Here is a 14,504-nt window from a genome sequence, read left to right on the forward strand (position 1 = left end):
GTTATGGCCGCCCTAGCAAATGAATATACTGGACTAATGCATTTTCCAGACAGCATGTGCAGAATCACAGACTGTAATTGAGGATATGTCAGCATCTTCTCCTCTGAAGACTATTTTTCAGGAGTTGTTGACATGGCATTGAGGCCTGGAAGCCAGAGCTGGACAGAGCTAGTTGTTTTGTTCCCGGCTAGGTGCAGGCCTGATGTGGGAGGTGTCTGGCACGTGGTGGAGAGAGCCTGGGGGAGGTGGGGGGAGAATGCATTCGCCCAGCCCTCACCTTACACAGGGGGCTCTGGAACCTAACATTTATAGGCCAGACTGTGTGAAAGTGCCTTACACATGTCATTTCATTTACAGCTAAGGCCTCTGCAGCTGCAAACTTGCATTTCCCTTGGCAAGAGGCAAGTCTGTTCTGAGACTTTGCAAGGGGAATCTTGACCCAGGCTGAATTACTCTCAGGGATTTTGGACATCTTGCAATGTAGTTTACCATTTTGCGTATACCATGGAAATCTATTCATTAGTTCATTTAACGCTTATTGAACGTCTACTGAGTTTCAGATTTGACACTTGGGCGGATAAAGAGAAGGACCAGTCATGGGCCTTGTGTTCAAGGAATTAATAATCTACTCAGAGAAATAAGACATGTATCAAAATAACTATATTGCAAGGTTGAAAGCACAGAGTAGAACTCCCTTTATATTAGCACATATACATACACACAAACATAAGTATTCTTCTTTTTGAATAGTTTAAATGTCTCCTCCACATGGCAAGGCATTGTATAAGGCATTTTAGAAGTGGTACATTGAGGGACTTCCCTGGCGGCCCAGTGGTTAAGAGTCCACGCTCCTAATGCAGGGGGCAAGTGTTCAATCCCTGGTTGGGGAACTAAGATCCTGCATGTTGCATGGCGTGGCCAAAAAAAAAAAAAAAGGATAGAAGTGGTATATTGAATCCATAGTGTGGAAGAGGAGACCCCTCTCCCCACACTTATACCCTGGGCCACCCCTTCTAAGGCCATGTGCCCATGCCCTCCAAAAAAAAGGAGTTATCGGTCTGATGGGTCAGAACCCAGGATCCTCACAGGGCCGTGTTGCTCATGGGTGGGCTCACTCTGCCTTAAAGATCAGCTCTGTGGCCTCCTGAGAATTCCTAGGGGCTGCTCACCAGGTCTGGCCTTGTCCCCCCAACCTCTCATTCTTGTCTCTGGAGGGGAGGGGAGCAGAAGCCCAAAGAAGGGCTGGTCGTCTCAATTCCCTGGAGAGGAAGCCTCTGTGGCTTCCAGGTCTGACCCACATTCCCCAGCTCAGCCTTTGCCAGAATCCATCTTGGTTGTTACCACAATTAACAAAGTGTCCCCAGTTCCCACTTGGGTGCTGAGACTTGCATGCAGCCCCCTAGTCAGGTCCTGAGTGGGGAGAGGTGAATCCCGAGGTTGGCTGTTCCTAGTGCAGGGAATCTCAAGGTTCATCCCCGACCCTTCCTCAGAGCCCCATAAGGGATGTTATCTCTCCTGAGCTCTGAGAAGTTTCCTCAGCTGGTGAGTGGCCAAGCCGGGATTCCAACCAGCTACCATTTGACTTGAAACCGTAGTGCTGTTGCCACCATGCACACTGCCCTCTAAGTGCAAGAATGAAAATGAGGGAACAAGCGGGGACGGTCCCAGGAGCAAATGCATCCCTCCTGGCAGAGTTTTCATGGAGGAGGGAACATTTAAACTTGGGAGATCTGGGAGGATTTGGACATGCAGGGAGGGGGCCTTTCCCAGTGGAGGGGAGAGCAGGGATTCTGGAATAGGTGGAATAGGAGAGAAACGTGAGGCCAGCTTTCCCTGCTGGCAGCTCGCAGCAGGAGCTGAAATGCCCTGCACACATGGAGAATCTTCCCCCATCGCCCAGCTGTTCACACTGGGAAGCGACCGCCTGTGTTCCAGGCCACCAAGATCTGCATCCAGCATCTTAGCTTGTTTTCTTTCCTTTGAGGACTCTCTGGCCATGAGGCCCTGCCACTGGCCCCCGAAGGGCCATGGTCACACCCACCCTGTGCCCGGGCTGGTCCCCTCAGGTGCCTCCCCATTCCCTGTGGTGTCTGAACTGGGGCTGATGGTGTATAGAATGCAGGCTTCGGGGTACTTGTGTTCTAGCTCTGTGGCCCTGGGCAGGTCACCTAAGCTGCCTCCATTGGCCTCTGTTTCTGCATCTGTAACATGCAGGGAGTGACAGCTACCTCCCAGAGTTGCTGTGAGGCAACCTGCCGATGCAGGGGATGTGGGTTCGTGCCCCGGTCCGGGAAAATCCCACATGCCACAGAGTGGCTGGGCCCGTAAGCCATGGCCGCTGGGCCTGCGTGTCCGGAGCCTGTGCTCCGCAACAGGAGAGGCCACAACAGTGGGAGACCCGGGTATGGCAAAAAAAAAAAAAAAAAAGAAAGAAAAAGAAAGAAAAGAAAAACAGGCGTGCAAGTATAATAGGTGTTTGATGACAGGTGATTGGCATCAGTGTTTTTATCCCTTAAGATCAGAAAGGCCTCAGAGTCTTCCATGAATCCCTCCCTGAGAACTACAGTCATATCTCACCTCTTACCTTCCTCATCGGCTCTGGCACGCCTCCTGCCAAATTCCTATAATCTAGACAGTGGTGGGCCCTCCCCAGATCAACTCTGACCCCGGTTCCACAGTCCTGGTCACTCCAAGTCTCCTCAGCACTTCTGCAGATTCCGAGGAAAGGCTTTTCTATCCTGCCCAGTCTCTACTTTGTCCTACACCAGTCCAGCATCTGTGAGAAATGTGCCCTTCATCGGTTCTAGTAACTTTATAAAGACCTGGGGGGTGGGGAGGCCTTTGGCTGGGGCCAGTGTGATGTGAGAAAGATAGAGCCGTCCAGAGGGCTGAGGAGAGGCTCGGGGTCCGGGCTCAGCAGAGGTGTGGCAGCATCACACTGTAACGAGGAGGTGTAGGACGTGTGCAGATTGGTGCAGCCGCCTGGGGAAAACACAATCGGCCACACTCCACCCTAGAAATACACCCAATCTGGTCGTTATTCACTGTCTCCCTCATCTCCACCTTCAGGACCCTCCTAAGGGGCCTCCTGCATCCTCCCACGTCCATTTCTAAGTCCCTTTCTTGCCATTTGCCAGGGTGATCCCGTTAAAACAAGAGTCAGAGCTTGTCGCTCCTCTGTTCAAAACCCTCCACTGGCTTCTACCTTAAAACAAGCCCAGACTCTACATGACCTGGCCCCTGTGGCTTCTCCCACCCTTTCTCCCTCACCCACCCCTGCTTATCCTACTCCAGCCACAGGGGCCTCCTTTCCGCACCTGAGACACACCACGTCCCCTCGGGTCCCTGCCAAGATGTCACCTCCTCAGGGAGGCCCTCCCTGATTAGTTCTCTCTCCATTCTGCATCACACTGAACGCCTGGACTACGCCTGGACTATACTTCTTGTCTGTCTTGACACTTTCACTAGAGTGCAATTTCCTGAGGGCAAGGAATTTTATATATTCAGTTCACGTTAAATCCCTAACTCTTATATCTTTGCATGGGACACAGCAGGAGCTCAGTAATTATTTGTTGAATGAATGAACCCTCTGACCTCTCTCTTACCTTCCTGAATCATTTTTTTTCCATTTCCATCTTCTCCAGTTTAGCCTTGTCCATCCACCTCCTAAGGACACGTATGTTTGCAAAACATTCGGTAACTGTATATAAGGAAACAGGTTATCACATAATCCATGGTAACCACATGGAACATTTTTTTTTTAATCTCTCTAGTGCTTAAAAAAAAAAAAAAATCAGTGCTCTCTTAACCCAGATTGTGTAGGTATATATTTTGGCCTTGCAGTTAGCCCTTTCCCTGTGGGTGAGCATTTTTAAAGCACTTTAAGACTTTAAGAAGGGGATTAAATACGGCACGTGCTGAGGCCCCGGTTTGCACAGTTTGTTCCCACACAGCCTGCAGGATGGGGAACCTCCTGGTTGCATGAACCACAGGGCCTCACTGAACGCAAACCCCAAAGCGGCGAGGGGCTGCCATGCCTGTGTGTGTTCTGCTCTGTCTCTCAGGTTATTTTTTCCTAAAGTCTGTGGTTCTCAAACGTCCCTCAGCAGCTGCTGGTATTGCTTGCATTGGCCAAGATGTCCCTTCCCACAACAGGGGTGGGCATATGCATAATTTTACAGAGCTGGGGCCGTGCTCCTTTCCCACCCTGTGGAGTCCTGGGCAGCCCTGGCCTAGCAGTGTGTTAGGAGCGAGCCGTCCTGTTCCAGGGCCTCAGCAAACAGCACAGCCCCACGCCCTCGATCTCCACCATCAGCTGCACAGAGACTAGATCCAAGCTTTGAGCCCGATGCTTTGCCTTTACCTTGGGCCAGGTCAGATTATGGCATGGCCTTCCTCCCTACCCCAACCAATCTCTTGGAATCCAAGGTGGGAGAGTATTGGTGCTGGGGAGGGGTGTGAGGTGAGGTCGGAGAGGTGATGGGGTTGGGAATGATAACGTTCTCGCAATAAAGGTACCATAGGCAGTACAGACAGTAAACTAGGAACATGCATTTGGTCTGGTTAGAAGACGATGAAATATGTCAGCTATGTTTTCGAGGGCTCACCCTCTGGGAAACCTCAGGCAGACTCACCACCCCACCTGCGAGAGTGGAGCTGAGGTCTGTTGTGTAGGTATGTATTTTGTTACGTGTAAGCCTTTGGCGGCTTAACAATTGTTTTGAGCTCTTTTATTTCTGTGATTCTTGAAATATGTAACATCAGGAAACTGGCTTTGCTCTGGATTCACGATGTTTTCCCTGCCTGTGGGCTTCAGTTCAAGCTCCATCCATCCTTGGTTGTCACAGACGATTTGGGGGTCTCCTCCGGCATCTCGAGCCCTCTCTGACTTCCTGTCTTAAAGCTGTGACCTTCCCATCTCCCTACCAAGCATGTGGTTTTCCCTCTTCATAGCTGAATGATTCTTGGACCCACAGCATTTCTGAGTCTGGTGGAGACGAGGTTGACTGATGATATTCCCTTGGGGAGCAAGTCTGGCCTGAGGCCTTGGAGCAACCGTGGCATCTGGCTCGGGTGTCAGCGTGAGGGGTTCAGGTCCAGTCTTGCCAGTGATCGCTCCGCCTGCCGGACAGTGGCCTGAATCTCTGCTGCTGCCCCTGAAGCCTCACAGAAGCCTCAATTTTCTCATCTGTAAAACAGGAATTATTAACTTTAGTCCTGCTGCCTTGCTCGTGACCATCAAATGAAAAAAAAAAAAACTGTAAACAAGATTTTATAAAAAGTAAATCCCTGGGACTTCCCTGGTGGCACAGTGGTTAAGAATCCGCCTGCCAATGCAGGGGTCATGGGTTCGAGCCCTGGTCCTGAGGATCCCACATGCCATGGAGCAACTAAGCCCATGCGCCACAACTACTGAGCCTGTGCTCTAGAGCCCGTGAGCCACAACTACTGAGCCCACGTGCCACAACTACTGAAGCCCACATGTCTAGAGCCCATGCTCTGCAACAAGAGAAGTCCCCGCAATGAGAAGCCCACGCACCGCAACAAAGAGTAGCCCCCGCTGGCCGCAACCAGAGAAAGCCCGTGGGCAGCAACGAAGACCCAATGCAGCCAAAAATAAATAAATTTATTATAGAAACATTTATATATTCACTTTAAAAAAAAAAAGTAAAGCCCTACATCACAATTATTTATTTAGCACACCAGTGACATGTTTATTGTATAAAACAGAAGTAAAAGGGGGGATTAAATAATAGGAATTAAATAAAAATAGATTTGGGGTCAAGGTCCTTTTAGGGGAAAAAGCAAAGTAAATGGATTTCTTTTCTGCTGAACTTCCCAGGGGCTTTGGTATGCTAGTATATAGTATACATTGCCAAGAGGGACATACAATAGGCCGCATTTCTCAATTTATTTAAACTCGTCTGCTTTTTAAAAAAGGAATTAGAATTGGTGCACCTCCAGCTCAGCTTGGGGGAAGGCTGTGTTGTAAGGTTATTGTCACTGCTGTGACTGCACTCCAGGTTCAGTGGCTCAAGGCCCACCCAGTGCAAATCTCTTCCCTGAAAGTGAGGGCACCCACACCTCCTGCCCTGGAGAGGACCAGCGGGCTCACGGCCTGGGGGAGTCCGGCTAGGCGCCTTAGACTTACTAGCAGCTTTCTCAGCCGAGCTTTCCATTGCGCTGCGAGGCTCCATCAGTTCTGGCTCCGACTTCAGCCTTTGCTGCGGGACAGGGCTGTGAGGAAGGGCTCTCCCGGGCTTCCCAGCTGCCCTGTCTTGTCTGCCTGCTGCTGGCGCAGCTGCTGGTGGGGGTGGCTGGGACCTTGGTGTAAGTGAATCATCCTTCATGATGGGCCAGAAAGACCAGGCTCACAGCTCTGTTCTCTGCCAGGACCAGACAATAATGGTCTGTCTGCCCTGCTCAGCACATCGGCAGGGACTTCTTGGACCTTGGACATGCAGGAAAGACACCTTTTCCCTTTCTTCTTTCTTCTGTACCCCTAAGATAGCCAAGACTTTGATTTCGGGGAAAAAATCCTTTTATTTTTAAACTGCAAAGTAAGTAATGCTCACTGTAAAACTTTCCACTAATACAAATATGATTTGTATAAGGTTTAAAAGGTATAGAAGGTTAAGAAGGTGTTATTTGTATAAGATTGAAAAGGAAAGTTTCCCTCTTTTTCCCCTTAGCCCACATGCTTCCATCCCCAGGTGTGTAGTATACATTGTTCTAGGGTTTCTCTTTGCCTTTCTCTTTGCACATCTACATAATTGATAAATAGATTTGCTTTTTTGGTCAGATTCACTGCAACTTTCCAGTTTCACTCAACATGGACAAGCTTCCATGTCAGTGCATAAATGGGAACTATCTTTTCCTTATTTTTTTTATTTTTATTTTTTTGCGGTATGCGGGCCTCTCACTGTTGTGGCCTCTCCCGCTGTGGAGCCCAGGCTCTGGACGCACAGCCTCAGTGGCCATGGCTCATGGGCCCAGCCACTCTGCGGCACGTGGGATCCTCCCGGACCGGGGCACGAACCCGTGTCCCCTGCATCGTCAGGTGGACTCTCAACCACTGCGTCACCAGGGAAGCCCTCTTTTTCTTATTTTTTAAAGTCACGTTTATAGAGGGAAAATTTTTTTTTTTTTTTGGCTGTGACACTTGGCTTGTGGGATCTTAGTTCCCCAACCAGGGATCGAACCCATGCCCCCTGCAGTGGAAGTGCAGAGTCTCAACCACTGGACCGCCAGGGAAGTCCCCTACTGGGGGAAAATTTACATAAAGTAAAACTTACTGTTTTTAAGAGTACAGTTTGCTGTGTTTTGACATAGGAGACAACCACTCCAATCAAGATAGAGAATACTGCTGTCATCAACAAAAGTTCCCTTTGCAGTCAACTTTCTCCTCACAACCCTAACTCCTGGCAGCCACTGATCTGTTCTCCATCCCTAGAGTTTTCTGTTTCCCAGAAGGCTGTGTACATGGAATTAAGCAGGATTAGCGTTTTGTGTTGGCTCCTTCCACTTTGCATGATGCGTCTGAGATTCAGCCATGTCCCTCGTTTCGGCAGTTCATCACATGTTACTGACTATGGTTGCCTTGTACACAGTTTGTTTATCTAGTCACCAGTTAATGGCCACTTGGGTTGTTTCTAGCTTTTGGTTATTACAAATAAAGTGGTTATGAACATGCACATACATACTAGTCTTTGGGTGGAAATATGTTTCATTTCTTTTAAACAAACACCAAAGAGTAGAATTGTTGGGTAGTGTAGTAAGTGTATATTTAACTTTATAAGAAACTGCCAAACTGTTTTCCAAAGTGGTTGTGCCATTTTGCATTTCCACTAGCAACTAGGAGTGTTCCAGTTGCTCCACAACCTCACCGACTCTTGGAATTGTCAGTCTTTTAAATTTTAGCCCTTCTAGTAGTATGTACTGGTATTTCACTATGGTTTTCATTTACATTTTCCTAATGACTCATGATGTTGAGTAAATTTGCGTGTGCTTGTTTGCCATGCATGTATCTTCTTTGGTAAAGTATCCATTCACACCTTTGCCCATTTATTCTAATTGGGTCATTTCATTATTATTGAGTTGTAAAAGTTCTTTATGTATTTTGAATACAAGTCCCTTATCATATATGTGTTTTGCAAGTGTTCTCTTCTAGTTTTTGGCTTGTCTTTTCAATTTAACATTGTCTTTTGAAGAGCAGAAGTTTAAAAATTTTGATGAGTCCATGAAAAATTTTTGTCTTTTATTGTTTGTGCTTTTTGTGTCCTATTTAAGAACTCTTTTTTCACAGAAGCAGGGATGGTCACTAGGGGTGAGGGGGGGAATGGGAAGATATCGGTCAAAGGGAACAAAGTTTTAGTTATGTAGGATGAAAAAGTTCTAGAGTTCTAATGCACAGCATGGTGACTATAGTTAATAATACTGTAGTGTACACTTGAAATTTTCTAAGAGAGTACTTCTTAAGTGTTCTCACTAGAAAAAAAATAACCATGTGAGGTAATGAATATGTTAATTAGCTTGACTGTAGTAATCATTTCACAATGTATATGTACATCAAAAAAATCATGTTGTTTCACCTTAAATATATAGAATTTTTTTAAAAAGAGAAATATTTGCCTAATCCAAGGCCACTAAGATTTTCTCCTGTTTTCTTCTAAAAGTTTAACGATTTTAGCTTTTACGTTTAGGTCTGTGATCTACTTTGAGCTAATTTTTATGTAGGGGGCAATGTAAGGGTTATGGTTCATTCTTGTTTGTTTTGCATATGGAAGACCAATTTTCCAGTATCATTTGTTGCCGAGACTACCTTATTCTTTGTAATGACTGTATAATGTTTCACTGAATGGAGTGAAAGCCTGTTTCAAATCTGAGGCTGTGATGAATATCGTTGCATCTAAACCACTGGGCAGTTGAATGAGTATTTCTGTGGGATCTCTGGGTGAAATGGCATGTGCATGTTAAGTGTTAAGTGATGGGGACCCCAGATTGTTTCTTAGTATCCCCCCCCACCTACAAGGCTTGGGGTGGAAGGCTCTAACTTTGATTGGCTTTATTGGTGTAAACCTTTCACAAATCTCAGATAATTTCTTTCTGGAAAAATCTAATAGCTTGTGTTATTAGATTCTGAAAGGTTCAGAGCCCTTCCAGAAGGGTTTGAAGAGAGATAATAATTTCTGCCTCAGTCAGTTAAGGTCACCTGATGTGAAATAGGCTCATAAAACACATGGTCCATGGGACACGGAAATTTACAAAACACGATTTAATAAATATTGGGGGCTTATAAATACCTCTGTGCTGGGGCCTCCCCAGAGGGTAGAGGTTCCCGTCGTAACTTTACATCAGTAGTGACTTCCCCCCGGTGGCCTGAGTGTACATTCAGCCTTCTGTATGCAGGCCACTGTCCACAGTCTCCACACTCGCCCCAGCCCTCCCTGGACAAGGCCCTGGCCCACAGCTTAGTATGGCTGGAGCATAAGTTTATGTCACTTTTCCTACTTTCTTTTCATCTTACAATGGTGTGATTGGATCACATTAACTGACATTGTTGAGGATCTATTAGGTGACGAGGACGGTCCTGGGGCCTGCAGGGGTGCACAGAGCTCTGGAACAGTCCCCCATATATTTTTTAAAAATATGTATCTATTTATTTGGCTGTGCCGGGCCTTAGTTTCGGCATGCAGGGTCTTCATTGTCGCGTGCAGGATCTTTAGTTGTGGCACGTGAACTCTAGTTGCGGCACGTGGGATCTAGTTCCCTGACCAGGGATCAAACCCGGGCCCCCTGCATTGGGAGTGCGGAGTCTTAGCCGCTGGACCACCAGGGAAGTCCCAGTCTCTCATCTTTAGAGACCTTAACACAGGTTAAATAGCAACATACGATGGTTTAGAAGCAGTTCAAAAACAATACCAGCAGGTGTCACGGGCAGGACATAGTGACATAATCTGTGCCAACTGCACGGTCAGTGGTGAAATCTGGGCGCTGAGAGAAGGAGAAATCCCTTTGCTTCTCACAGGAGGAATCAGAGCTGGACAGTAAAAGTTCAGATTCGGGCACCAAGTTACTCAAAAGTTACCTTCCCACTACGTAGCCTGCATCTTCTCCAAGCCATCCAAAGCCCACTGCTGGGGCCAGAGGTTTCCAGAGTTAATGAGAACAAGCCTGAGAATTCCCTGGTTGGACTTGGCCAACAATCACGATCCTTCCGTTAAAAATTTTGGGAACAGTGACACGGCGTACCCCCTCTTTAAACTGCCCTGTTAATTTCGAATGTAACTCAAGTATATTCTTCATGCTTTTCTTATAAATCCTGTACCAGTTAGCTGTTGCTGCATAACAGATCACCTTATGACCTAGTGGCTTCAGGACACTGAAGGCAAAAACAACAGCCATCTCATTTGCTCATGAATCTGTAATTTGGGCTGGTTCATCTGTGTAGTTCTTCAGTTGGTCTCCCCTGGTCACTTCTGTGACTGCCATCATCTGGGGACCTGAATGAGGCCAGATGATCCAAACTGACCTCACTCTCATGTCTAGTGCCTCTTCTGAGATGACCAGACAGCCAGGGGCCTGCTGCTTCCCCCTCCCTGTGGCCTATTCAATAGTCCAGACTTTTTAATGTGGCAGCTGGTTTCTAAGAAAAGGCAAAAGCAAAATCTGCCAGACCTGTTAAGGCCTAGGCCTGGAAATGGCACAGTGTCACGTCAGCCACATTCTGTTGGTCAAAGCTAGTCACAAGGCCAGCCTAGACTGGACGGGAGGGAAACAGACCCCGCCTCTTGTTGGGAAGAGTGGAGTGTACATACAGGGATGGGAGAGATTGTTGGTGGCCATATCTGCCGCCCATTTACCGTGGCTCCGTGGGTTTCATTTTGGCTGTCTCTATACACAATTTTAAATTCATGTATGAGTCATCCCGCGTTACCTAATTTAACCTTTCCAACAAGGCTTTAAAGGGGAACGCCTCCATTGTATGAGAAAACTGAGGCTTAGAGAGATCAAGCAATTTGTCCACGGTCACAGCAGAGCTGGAATCAAGCCCCTCTGGTGCCGGCGCTGTGGGTATCGCCTCATCCTATGCTTTCACCCAACCCCACCTTCCCCCAGAGTGAGGCTCAGCTACTGGACCCCAGAGTCAGGAGCTACCACACCATTTTTGAATTAGCTCCCATGAGGCCCTGGGAGTATGTTATATAGATCAAAGCAAAATGTGGGTTATTCTTTTAATTATTTATATAGAAAGACCTAAGGATCTCTATAACAGTCTTTATAAACTCGTAAGAGGATTCATCGAAGGATGTGACACTTTTTATTTGAAGAATTTTGTCTAGCCAAAGGTCAAGTCAATGATGCTGTTTCCCAAATGCAGCTTGATCAATAATCATTCACTTTGCAATCCATTGACTCTTTTCATTTTTCATGCACTGCTTTGCATGGGATAAAGGCTACAAATTCTGGAGAGAGATAAACACTTTTTTATGGAGAAAGCTGTTTTGGAAACTATAAAATCTCCCCACCCACACCTCCGCGTTTTATTGGATGATTAAAGAAAAAAAAAATCCAGGGTCAGCTTTACATTTGTCCCCCAGTGGGTAAAAATGTCACAGGCTGACAGCAGAAGGAATTGTCTCCACGGAAATTCAGTTTGAATCCAGAGGTTCGAATGGATTCTGTGATGCTGCTGGACACCGCAGCTGCGAGGCGATAGGCACTGGTGAATGATCAATGAGGAAATCTGTCTGCCCTTGAGGACTGCTTCTAGTGGACATTCGAGATCTGGCTGCCTTTTTAATCACCTCTTCGATGGCCTCTTACCTCAGTCACCAAAGAAGAAAATTCAGATATCTTAATTTTAATGAGGGCATTTGATCCAGTGCTCAAGATAAATATAACCCTGTGTAGTACGGAGAAGGTTTAGTGGGAAATGGTTGGCATTCTTTCTTGGTAAAGGCATGGGGAAAAAGAGAGAGAGGGGGAGAGAGTGAGGGAGAGAGAGAGAGAGACGGAGAGAGAGAGGCAGAGAGAGTGAGGGAGAGAGAGAGGGAGAGAGAGGCAAACAGCGTGGGGAAGACAAAGCACAGATAAGCGAGGCTCCTTGCAGCCCTTCGTTGAGAACTTGACACTTTCCACACCACAGCCAGCATGGTTGTCCTGAATCCAGTGACCCTGGGAATTTATCTTCAGCTTTTCTTCCGTTTCATCGTGTCTCAGCCCACCTTCCTCACCAGCGTGCTTCCGATTTCAGCAGGTAAAGCAGGACCACAACTTCCCTGTCTCCCCAGTGTCTGGCAGGAGGAGGGAGAAGGGCTATTCTGCAGCCGTTCCCCTCGGGGTGGAGGGAGGCTGGGAGGGAGCCGGCCCCAGCAGCCTCCGGTCACCCGGCCAGCCCCCGTTGGGACGCCCCTTCTGTCCTTGTCCCCGCCCAGCTGCTCAAAGCCAGAGACCCTTGATCACACTGTTTCTTCCCCTCACTGGCTGCAGGGTTGCGTTTGGGTCGGGAATTTTGGGGAGCTTAACAGAGACAGAGAGGAAGGCAAGTGAGTCGTCCAGACATTTCGATAAACACACCCCTGAACCCTTCGCGGGGGGCTCGGCCCACAGGGGATGCTGTGCAGTGTGCTGACCGGGAGGGAGTCCCGTTGGTTGTGCCGGGTCTGGGGGCCCCTGCAGCCTCAAGACCAGGTCTCCGTCTCTCCGGCCCCGTGGGCTTTCCTGCTGGGCTTTCTCCCCGAGGTGGGCTTCTCTTCGGCCTCAGCGAAGAGGGGAGGTGGAAGGGCTGCAGTGGGCAGGTGGGCCCGGAGCTGGGCGTAGCGCTGGGGGTGGGGAGAGGGCTCCTTCCGCCCCAGCCTGGCAACCTCTCCTGAGGGCTCCAGGCTTTGCCCTTGTCCTGCCCGACCCCGGGCAGGGGAAGTATTGGGTTACCGGCACGGCTTCTTTAAAGCTTTCTGAGGAAACTCGGATGTTTCCGGAGGGCTTGAAGGGGGCGGACAGACCCCAGGCTTGGCAGCCGGTCCCATCACAGACCCCCTCAGTTCTCCTCGGTCACCCCTGGCTCTCCCCAGAAAAAGCTGTTTCCATCACACCCTCCAGCACGCAGCTCCGAGGTACTTGAGTTGAGGCAGAAGTTTCACTCCCACCGCCTTTGCTGGGCACAGGCTCTCCAGGAGGGAGGGCACAGCTCTGGATGCAGTCCCCAGCCCTCTCCATTCATAAGAATGGCTCAGTGTGACCTGTGGAGCTGCCAGCATCTGTGGGCCCTGAGGGAGGGACGCAGAGGAGGGCGTGGGGCTAATTATAAACGTGTGACGGGAGGGAGGAGTGCAGGCAGTTTGCGGAGAATGTTGGAGGTGGGGGGCAGGAAAGGTGGACAGTCCGGCATGTCCCACCCCCGGTTCAGGCTGAGAGCGCCAAGCTTCTGGGAGTGAGTGGGTCATTATTCAGGGGGGGAGCTTCATAGTTAATTGGGTCTGCTTGGTGGTTCTTAACCTTGTTTGGGCCATAGCTTCCTTGGAGGATCTGCCAAAGGCTCAGGACTCAAAGAAACTCAGTCTTCTGGTCCCAGCCCTGCCTCTGGCGGGCTCTCTGGCTTCTGGCAAGTGGTTGGTGGTAGACTGTAAGCACCACACGGGCAGGGACTGTGTCTGTCTTGGCCATTATCACTAGTTACGTGGGGGAATATCGGGTAGATGCCCAGTAAATAGTTGGTGAATGGATGAGTGCATGAAGGAATGAAAACTTTTCTCATCTGTAGATTGGAGTCTGCCATCATTTTGTACCACTTAATTTAGATACAGCCACAATGGCTAATGAGTTCTGAAAGCTGGAGAGAAGAGGACCTCTGATTTTCTTTGAGCTCCTTGCCCTCGAGAGAGCCTCGGCATAGTTTAGACATCTCTTAGGCAAGACGTGGTACAGACTGTTCCAGTCAGGGTAACAGCAGGAAGGAGAAGTAACTCCGATGGTTCAAGAAAAGACTGGAATGAGGGGCCCGCTTTCAGGGGTGTGGGTGGGCTTAGGGGCGCCAAGAAGGAAGGTTGAGCAATGAGCAGCTGAGGGAAGACTTTACCACCCCGGGGCTTGAGGAGACAAGAGGACCAAGTGGGGAACTGGATCCTGGGGAGATTTGGGACCTTGGAGGAGGGGCGGCTGAGAGGAGCCTTGGTCCCAAAGGGACCCAAAGCAGAGAGCAAGCACAGAAGACCGCTCTCCCCTCCAATCCGACCACCTCTTGGCAATGCCTCTCACGGCCAAACCCAACCGGAAGCCAGGGCAGGGGAGCCCCTGGATGCAGTCGTGGGGGTCAGCCCCTGGCTGAGTGAAGGGAGAGGGAACTGAGAAGAGGTGGCCCACCTGTCCATAGGCACTTCTTGGTAAACTGCTACATCCAGGTCTTCTGGTGGAGAATGTGCCCTTTAAACATTTGGTAAAACAGTGGGGTAGCTCTGGGGGGAACCACTAAGGTGGCAGCTCAACAGAGCAAAAAAGACATCTGC

The 14,504-nt window shown here is 48.9% G+C and overlaps 1 protein-coding gene across 1 annotated transcript in view; it reads left to right on the forward strand.

Annotated features, from left to right (window-relative positions):
• The first annotated feature begins 12,029 nt into the window (after nucleotides 1–12,029).
• Nucleotides 12,030–14,504, forward strand: part of COLQ (collagen like tail subunit of asymmetric acetylcholinesterase) — a 64,499-nt gene continuing 62,024 nt past the window's right edge. Inside the window, exon 1 of the mRNA XM_032630921.1 lies at nucleotides 12,030–12,259. Coding sequence (XP_032486812.1) covers nucleotides 12,154–12,259 — 106 coding nt within the window. The 5' untranslated portion in view covers nucleotides 12,030–12,153. The remainder of the gene's footprint in view (nucleotides 12,260–14,504) is intronic.

Source organism: Phocoena sinus, chromosome 4 (assembly GCF_008692025.1).
Source record: "Phocoena sinus isolate mPhoSin1 chromosome 4, mPhoSin1.pri, whole genome shotgun sequence".
Classification (NCBI taxonomy): domain Eukaryota; kingdom Metazoa; phylum Chordata; class Mammalia; order Artiodactyla; family Phocoenidae; genus Phocoena; species Phocoena sinus.